The sequence below is a fragment of the Thalassophryne amazonica genome, chromosome 12 (genome assembly GCF_902500255.1).
Source record: "Thalassophryne amazonica chromosome 12, fThaAma1.1, whole genome shotgun sequence".
NCBI classification, from domain to species: Eukaryota; Metazoa; Chordata; class Actinopteri; order Batrachoidiformes; family Batrachoididae; genus Thalassophryne; species Thalassophryne amazonica.
Genome location: NC_047114.1, coordinates 24,786,861 through 24,796,688, shown reverse-complemented (window position 1 = coordinate 24,796,688; position 9,828 = coordinate 24,786,861). Strand labels below are relative to the sequence as shown.

Sequence of the window (9,828 nt, the reverse complement as noted above, 5' to 3'; positions counted from 1 at the left end):
TCAGTGGTTCGATATCGATAGAGAACAATAAGGGACCTAAAAGTGAACCCTGAGGTGAAAGCATGAAAATAAATAAACTTAAATTGACATATTAATAAAACATTCATATAAATCGCTGAACAATGAAATGACTGCCACTGGATGAATAAGACCATCATTTGCTCAAATTCACCTTCTGTGCTTCAAAGTCTTTACAGACACGCAAAACTCAAATTGTCGTCTCCAGAGTGACTGAGTGCCACTTCACTCCTACAAATATAGGAATAACAGAAGCATTCATTTGGTGCCATCATATGATGGAATCAGTGCAAAAGACAGTCTGACTCACAGCAAGCAGGCGGAGAAGACCGACAGGAAGGCGTTTATAAAACACCCGAAAAGACGACTGTTCCAGCGCAAACTGTGCCTCTCGTGGACACACCCCAGGACGGTAGATGGCGGTAGTACGCCTTTACGCTCGTTGTTAACGCACCTCTTATACAAGAGGAAGAGAAGAAATATAAAGGCTCGTGCGCACCACGTGACTTCCTTTCTGGTGTAAGCTGACAACATGGACGCCAGTCGATTGGTGCCGATCAAGCTCGCAAGAGTAAGAAAACTGTTTCTGGGTGCAAACAGGAGTTTCTAGACTGATAGGCGGTAATATAACAAGGCGATGTCTCACTCGATCCCCAAAATGTGAAGCTAAACCTTCTCTGATACGTCAAAGTGTCGTACGTCGTGGAGGCCTCTTCTGCACGTGCAATTAGCATTAGCCTACTGCTAACTGTGCTAAAAAAAAAGTCTGCTGACTGAATAAATTATTTTGTTTTCAGGTCACCAAGGTGCTCGGAAGAACTGGTTCCCAGGGACAGTGCACACAGGTATTTGTTTGTGGAACTCTGCTGTAGTGGTGGTACTTCAGAAATCAAGAATTTTGTAGATTAAAACTTAGCGGGATCTAAATGAGCTAAACAATGAAATGACTACTCTCACTGCAGATATATCTCAAAACATGAATACCACCTATAGTCAAAATGCCCAAATTGCTGCACCCTCCCCACCACCAAATCTGTGCCAAAATCTGCTTCTGGAGGTTACTTGTCCTACATGTTTTTATGTCTACTTGTTCTCTTCACACCTGATTTATTTAATTTTGGTGTTTCCCAGTACCTCATTGGCTGATTGCAAATAGGATTTATCACAGTTTAGATTATAGCAAACTGTGCACATGCAATCATTCTGGACATATCTGGATGTACAACATGCCAGGTAGTGATGATGGTTGAGGGGAAAAATCGATTCGTAGATTGTGATGCAGACATGGATAATTCTAAATTGATTCAGAAATGTCAGTTTATTTTACCGTGCATCTAGAAAGTATTCACAGCGCTTCGCTTTTTCTACATTTTATGTTACAGCTTTATTCCAAAATGGATGGAATTAATTTTTTTCATCAGAATTCTACACACAATATCTCATAATGACAACATGAAAAAGTTTTTTGAGATTTTTGCAGATTTATTAAAAAAATTAAAAACTCACATCCATATGTATTTGAGCCTTTGCCATGAAGCTCAGAAACTGAGCTCAGGTGCATCCTGTTTCCACTGATCATCCTTGAGATGTTTCTACAGCTTAATTGAGTCCACCTGGGCTAAATTCAGTTGGTTGCGTCCTGTCTAAGTAAGAGAAGAAGAAATTGATTGGACATAATTTGGAAAGGCACACACCTGTCTACATATAAGGTCCCACAGTTGACAGTGTATGTCAGAGCACAAACAGCATGAAGTCAAAGGAATTGTTTGTAGACTTCTGAGACAGTATTGTCTCGAGGCACAAATCTGGGGAAGGGTACAGAAACACTTCTGCTGCTTTGAAGGCCCCATTGAGCACAGTGGCCTCCATCATCTATAAATAGAACAGGTTCTGGTCCACCAGGACTCTTCCTAGAGCTGGCAGCCTGTCAAAACCGAGTGATTGTAGGAGAAGGGCCTTAGTCAGGGAGGTGACCAAGAACCTGGTGGTCACTCTTGTCAGAGCTCCAGCATTCCTCTGTTGAGAGAGAACCTTCAAGAAGAACAGCCATCTCTGCAGCAGTCCATCAATTAGGCCTGTATGGTAAAGTGACCATACAGAAAACACTCCTTAGTAAAAGGCGCATGGCAGCCCACCTGAAGTTTGCCAGAAGTTACCTGAAGGACTCTCAGACCATGAGAAGCAAAATTCTCTGGTCCGATGAGACAATGATTGAGCTCTTTGGCGTGAATGTCAGGCTTCATGTTTGGAGGAAACCAGGCATCATCCCTAGAGTGAAGCATGGTGGTGACGGCATCATGCTATGGGGATGTTTTTCAGTGGCAGGAACTGGGAGACTAGTCAGGTTTGAGGTAAAGATGAATGCAGCAATGTACAGAGACATCCTGGATGAAAACCTGCTCCAGAGTGCTCTTGACCTCAGACTAGGGTGACCGTTCATCTTTCAGCATGACAGTGACCCTAAGCGAACAGCCAAGATATCAAAGGAGTGGCTTCAGGACAACTCTGAATGTCCTTGAGTGGCCCAGCCAGAGCCCAGACCTGAATCCGATTGAACATTTCTGCGGAGATCTGAACATGGCTCTGCACTGACGCTCTCCATCCAACCTGATGGAGCTTGAGAGGTGCTGCAAAAGAGGAATGTGCAAAACTGCCCAAAGATAGATGCACCAAGCTTGTCATATTCAACAGGGCTGTGAAAACTCTGCGGGTTTCTGCGGATTTCATCATGGGGGGGGGGGGGGTGTTAGTGATGTACTCTTTAATCGTAAACATCACTGAGTTTTTAAAATGCTTATCACAAAGCATTCTCTTTTTTGTGGATATTCCAAACTTTTAGAGCTTTCAAGTTTTTAAAAGAAAATTTGTGTGGCATGTTTGTCACGGACCGACGTCGCACAGAGAGAAGATGGTGAGAAAGACTGAAAAAGTCTTACAATTTGTTTCGGTCAAACCACATCTAAGCTGTGTTTTTACACAAGGAAAAAATAAAATTTAGTAAACTGCACATTTGTCGTTTTTCATGAAAATAACTTCCTAAAGATCACATATTACACTTTAGTCAGGCCTTTAAAATACTTTTGTGGACTCTTGCTGTAAAATGTTGTCAGTGGTTGAGATAGTTGCTGTAGACATTTTTAAAAATGCTCATAATCGGTTGAAACCTGATGGCAATCTCTTTGTGGTGTGTCGGTGATGCATGTATGTGCAAAATAAAACAAAACACTACTCCAGGTATGTGTTTGATGAGACTATAACATAACTTTGTTACAAGGTCAAACGTAGATGTTGTGTGACAAAGGCCTAATAATAACTAATAATAGTTATTATTATAACAGTCTCTTCACCTGTCTGAATAAGAAGGAGTTGGCCTGCCTGCAGGTTGTGCAAAATTCTGCTGCGCGCCTGCTTACCCGCAGGAGGGACCATATTACTCCTATTCTTAATACTTTGCATTGGCTGCCTGTCTCCTACAGGATTCATTACAAAATCCTGGTATTGACTTTTAGAGCTCTGCATGGACAGGCATCGGAGTACATCAGGGACCTGATCCAGCCTTATGCTTCCTCCAAGAGCCTCAGGTCGTCCAATCAGAACCTGTTGATGGTTCCTCGGACCCGTTTTAAAACTCGCGGGGACAGATCTTTTAAAGTGGTGGCGCCTAGCCTCTGGAATGAGCTTCCCTGTGCCCTTCGTTCTCTGGATTGTATAGATACTTTTAGAAGGCAACTAAAGACGCATTTCTTTAAGTTAGCTTTTTAGCCTAATATTGTATTTTGTTTTCGTATGTTATTTTTAGATTATTTTTGTATGCCATGTGCAGCGCTTTGTGACCCTGGTCTGTGAAAGGCGCTTTATAAATAAAGCTTACTTATTTACTTAATAACTAATTTTATTGACTACAGCCAGCAACACAGCACCCATTTGGTGCATTCACCAGATTAGAACAGATCAAAATACTACAGAAGACAAAGAATTTTTACTTGACAGTTTGAAGTGAGTTTTCTTTGTTTCAGGGGGCTTCATACCCATCAAAATTCACTAGAATATACAAAATTTAACTTGCTCTTTTAAAAAATTTCTGGGGGAGCACCCCCAGGCCCCCATAGTTTGAAGTGAGTTTTATTTGTTTCAGGGGGCTTCATACCTGTTAAAATTCACCAGAATACACAAAATTTGACTTGGTCTTTAAAAAATATTCTTGGGGGGGGGGCAGACTCAAGACTACACCCTGCCCACCACCCTTTTATGTACCTTTATGTTCAGGTATTTTTTTATGCTTTGTCTCTCCTTAGAGGCTATTTAGAATAGATTTGTATGCTGTATAATGTGTTTATTGTATTTATTGAGGAAAAAAGAGTGTGTGCCCCCACTACGCCACATTTATATTAATGTCAATAAAATTTACAAATTGGTTGAATTGATCAATTTTGGAAATTTATTTTGGTGTTATTTTCACAGGAATCGATGTCTGGAAATCTGGTGGGACGGGATTATTAAGAGCAAAATGGTAGAAAACGGAGCATCTGTGTGCCAGTTGACAGGCTCATTTAAAAAATAAAAAAAAGACAGGGCCTCCTTGCCTCATGGAAACAAACAGAAACTGATTGTGGTACTTGGCCTCAGAAGCCTGAGGTTCAGTGCTCAGGATCTTGTCCCTTCAGTGGGAAAAGCACCTAGTGGAGAGATTGCTGGAATCTACACTGTCTGGCCACAGGCTGAGCACCTGCAGCCCACTGCTGGACAGTCGAGGCTTTGCTCAAGGGCATCAGGATTTAACCACTTCCTGTCTTCTTGTCCTTGGATTTTTTGCAGGTCCGTGTTGAGTTCATGGACGACAGCAATCGATCCATCATCAGGAACGTGAAGGGCCCCGTCAGAGAGGGAGATGTGCTGACGCTTCTGGAGTCTGAGAGGGAAGCCAGGAGGCTGCGATAGGTGAGGACGGGTTAGAGCCGCCTCTGTACAACTCACCACTCCAAATAGTTCTTCTGCAGAGTTTTTAAACGAGTTTATCAGTTGGAGACGGTGCTCACTCATTATCAACCTGCTGAGGACACTGATTGGAATATAAACCGTTATCAATATTCTGTGTCGTGTTACAGGTTGAAATAACTTGATTTCATGAAAATGAATTTATTTTAGTTGGGGGTGGGCAATAGCCTAAAATTAGTATCGCATATTTTTCACTTTTTGAACCCTTAATATCTTTGTATGTGGTTTTACACCATATGACCAACTCCAATCAAGGATCACAGGGTGGGAGTGTGAGTCTATCACAGCAGTCACAGGGCAGGAGGCGGGGTGCACCCTGTACAGGATGCCCATCTATCACAGGGCCACAAACAGGCAAACTCATTCACACACACACCTACAGTACACACCTATCCATTATGAATAATCAGTATGCATTTAGTCATGGTCAAATAGTACCTTAATGATCCACTACCTCCACACTGTGTGCCGTCACACAAACGGACTATGTTGCGCTATCCTGTGATACAACTGGAGCCTGCTAATCAAAGAACTACTTCCTGTGAAAATTCAAAGATGGCAAACATATGTGAAAATGGCTGTGAAGTCCAAGGAGCTGTGGCATTGTACAAATACAGTGGTATGTAAACATTTGGGCACCCCTGATAATTTCCATGATTTTCCTTTATAACTCATTGGTTGTTTGGATCAGCAATTTCAATTAAATATATAGCAAACACAGTGATAATTTGAGAAGTGAAATGAAGTTTAAAGGATGTACAGAAAGTGCGCAATAATTCTTGAAACAAAATTAGGCAGGTCCATAAATTTGGGGACCCCAACAGAAAAATACATCAGTATTTAGTAGATCCTCCTTTTGCAGAAATAACAGCCTCTAAACGCTTCCTGTAGCTTCAAGTGAGTCTGGATTCTGGTTGAAGGTGTTTTGGACCATTCTTCTTTACAAAACATCTCAGGTTTGTTGGTTTCTGAGCATGGAGAGACCGCTTAAATTCACACCACAATAATATTCAGGTCTAGGGAGTGAGATGTCCATTCCAGAACATTGTACTTGTTCCTCTGCATGAATACCTTAGTAGATTTTGAGCAGTGTTTACGCTCGTCTTGTTGAAAGATCCAGCCCCGCTGCAACTTCAACTGTGTCACTGATTCATGAACATTGTTCTCAAGAATCTGCTGATATTGACTGGAATCCATGTGACCCTCAACTTTAGCAAGATTCCCAGTACCTGCATTGGCCACACAGCATGATGGAACCACCTCCAAATTTTTACTTTAGGTAACAAGTGTTTTTCTTGGAATGCTGTGTTCTTTTTCAGCCATGCATACCGCCCCTTATGTCCAAATAACCCAATTTTAGTTTCATCAGTCCACAGCACCTTATTCCAAAATTAAGCTGGCTTGTCCAAATGTTCTTTAGCATACTTCAAGCGACTCCGTTTGTGGCGTGTGCGCCGAAAAGGCTTCCTCTGCATTACTCTCTCATCCAGTATCTCTTTGTGCAAAGTGCGCTGTATCGTTGAACGATGCACAGAGACACTATCTTCAGTAAGATCATGTTCTAGGTCTTTGGAGCAGGTCTGTGGGTTGACTGACTGTTTTCACCATCCTTTGCTTCAGCGTATCTGAGATTTTTCTTGGCCTGCCACTTCGGGCCTTAACTAGTACTGTGCCCGCGGTCTTCCATTTCCTCACTATGTTCCTCACAGTGAAAACTGACAGCTGAAATCTCTGAGATAGCTTTTTGGATCCCTCCCCTAAACCATGATATTGAACAATCATTGTTTTCGGGTCGTTTGAGAGTTGTTTACAGGCCCCCATGTTGCCACTCATTAAGAGATGCAAAGAGGGGAAACATTTGCAAACGGCCACCTTAAATACCCTTTCTCATGATTGGATTCACCTGTGTAAGGAGGTCAAGGGTCAGTGAGCTTACCAAACCAATTTTGTGTTCCAATAATTAGTGTTTAAATGTATTCAAATCAATAAAATGGCAAGGGTGCCCAAATTTATGCACCTGCCCAATTTTGTTTAAAGAATTATTGCACACTTTCTGTGAATCCTATAAACTTCATTTAACTTATCAAATATCAGTGTGTTTGTCTGCTATATATTTAACTGAAATTTCTGATCCAGACAACCAATGATTTATAAAGGAAATTAATGAAAATTATCAGGGGTGTCAAACATTTGCATACAACTGTATGCATTGGGTGCCGTTTACAAATGTCATATGTTGCAAACTAGAAGTTTTGAGTATGCGCATACGTGTCATCTGTAAACATTAAGGATGGGTATTGATGAGATTTTTTTCGATATTGATGCTATTATTGATCTGATTCCTTATCGATTCCCTTATCAATACCTCTTTCTGTGTACTAAAAGTAGGCTTTACAAGGCTTTACAGGTTTTCTGTGTCAACATTTTGAGTCTTAAATTAAGTAAATATGACTGGATAGTCACTGGATCCTTGATCTCTGGGCATAATAGAATTGAGCAAAATTTGTAGTTTTTGTCAAAAGCATTTCCTTTCAGACATTTATGGCATGAATGTCACTCCATACCTCTGAGCTCAGCCGACTGCACGTCAATGTAATACATAAAGAACGCAGGACATCTCATTTTGGTCGATTGTAGTTCTTGTTTTCCGTTTGGAAATAGGCCCGTGCACGCTGTATGCCAGTTAAAGCGTGTGTGTTTTTTCTAATTAAAATGTACTTGCTGTGTACAGCATGCCAGAGCATTGCAGTGCTATCATTCAGTTGAGTCTCATGAATGACACAAATTGCTCTGAAAATTAATAACATAGACACAATACAATGCAACTTACCACACCTAAACCAAAGTGACATGAAATATACAATGGCTTGGCTAAAAATTTGTCTCTTACCTGTCCGTAGAACTGCTAACTCAGCTAGTTTAACTCTATGGGCCAAGCCTGACTCCCACGAAGCTTTGCTTCGCTTTCAGCAGAGAACAGTGTCAGATTGCTTTCGTTTAACTGTTGAGGCCGTAAAGCCATTAGATCCTTCGTTATGAATATGTAATGTATATTGATTCAATAAAAATATAGTTAGCCTAAACCAGTGGCTTCCAAAGACATTCCACAAAGGGGGTCAAGAGGCTGCAGGTTTTCTTTGCAACCATTGACTCCAGCAGGTGATTTCACCCTCTTCACCTTTTCTGGAATGTGTTTGGACACCACTGGTCTAAAACCTTACTTGAAATAAAGAACATGACTTAATTACACCTTTAAAAAAAGTGAGCTTGTTCGGTTGACTCTGCGTACCACCAGAGGGAGCCAGTGTACCACAGTTTGAGAACTATGGCTGTAGAGTGCACACAGGACATTAGTCAGCTGGTCAGGATTTGGCATGGAGCGACATAACCCCCCCCCCTCCCCCCAAAAAATATTAAATATAAGGATATTTGGCTAATTTAACACTTAATTATTTATAAAGGTCTATATTTACTCTTACTACATCTGTACTGGCATAATTGTACATTTCTCTCAGTGAAGTTCTGTGCCTGTTTTTCCAAACCTGTCTTTCTCTCGTCCTTGCAGTGGGCCGTGGATGTCGAGGTCTCAGTCCAGCGCTTGTGGAACAGAAAGATGTCCTGTTGCAATGACTCCATCTCACATGTTGACATGTTTTGAAATAAATTTGATTGTTCAAGACCTTTGAACTTCCATATTGTCATTACTTCATTACATCTCTCATGCACAAACGTACGCGCGCACACAGTGTTTGTTGGAAAGGCCAAGCGGTGAAGTGCACTTGTTTCCAGGATGGAAGGTTCCAGGTTGTAATGTGGACTTGCGTCAAGAAGAGCTTCCAATGTAAAATGTGTGCCATATCAACATGCAGAACCACCTTGGATCTGCTGTGGAGACTTGGAGTGAAACGAGGGAGAAGAGTAAAGGACTTCAATTGGCACAGATGTTTTTGTGTTGTGACGGACAAAATCACAGCCTGATGGCTGAATTTTCAGCTGATTTAATGGTTTGCATAAGGAGGTAACTTGAGTGTGAGTACACTGGGTTCAAAAATGTGTGGCAGCAGTCATTCTGTATTTAACCTGTCAGAGTATTGAGGCAAAGTTTAAATCAGGTTTCAATCAATGCTGTGACTTTAATAAAGATTGTCTTGCATTCATTTTGTAATGGCACGTAACTGAGCTGGTCTGTTTACAACATGAATGTGTGACCGATGCGGAGGCTACTTGGTGTTCTGGAGCAGCAGCAGATTTGACTGATGTGGAGCTGCTGTCTGTAGGTTCAGACCTGGTACGTGACCTTTGTGCTCCATTCTGTGGTTTTGTGTACAAAGGATTTTTTTTTTTTTTTTGTATATATATAGGTAGTAGTTCTTATTTCCATTAGATGGTGACATTACTACATTAAAAATCCTGCTGAACTGAATAGCTGAGCCCAAATTTGAATTTAAAGGTTAGCTTAAGTATTGTTGGATTTTTGAAATATGTTAATGTGACCTGATGGATATATTTGCTTTCTTATACAGGAAAATCAGCTTCTATGAACGGTGGATAAATGAGACCCCATGTCAGAGTTGGTGCCACCTGTGATTTTTAACAGTTTAATATATTTAATAAAATTTACAAAGTTTTACACCAAAAAAAGTTTTCACATATAGTAAATAGACATAAAATGGTGTGGCACTTTTTGATATTGAAGAATTCACTGTAATTTTTATAGCCATTTTCTTTGGATACTTGAACACATCCAAAATCTTGGCTTCCCTGTGTAGTCTTGAGCAGCCACTTTTTTTTTTCTTTTTTTTTTTTTTTGGTCAT

General features: G+C 40.8%; 1 protein-coding gene across 1 annotated transcript; it reads left to right on the top strand.

Moving 5' to 3' along the window:
- Positions 1 to 474: 474 nt before the first annotated feature.
- rps28 (ribosomal protein S28) lies at positions 475 to 8,692 on the top strand. The gene is made up of 4 exons (XM_034183906.1): positions 475 to 589; positions 816 to 863; positions 4,834 to 4,956; positions 8,579 to 8,692. Exons 1-3 carry the CDS (start codon positions 551 to 553, stop codon positions 4,954 to 4,956), a joined length of 210 nt encoding a protein of 69 aa, XP_034039797.1. The 5' UTR covers positions 475 to 550; the 3' UTR covers positions 8,579 to 8,692.
- Positions 8,693 to 9,828: the final 1,136 nt, after the last annotated feature.

Excerpts from the sequence above, each read along its gene's own strand:
- rps28 (XM_034183906.1), top strand. The coding sequence starts at position 551 with ATGGACGCCAGTCGATTGGTGCCGATCAAGCTCGCAAGA. Across the intron at positions 590-815 it reads TGCCGATCAAGCTCGCAAGA|GTCACCAAGGTGCTCGGAAG; the intron begins GTAAGAAAACTG and ends TTTTGTTTTCAG. Across the intron at positions 864-4,833 it reads CCCAGGGACAGTGCACACAG|GTCCGTGTTGAGTTCATGGA; the intron begins GTATTTGTTTGT and ends GATTTTTTGCAG.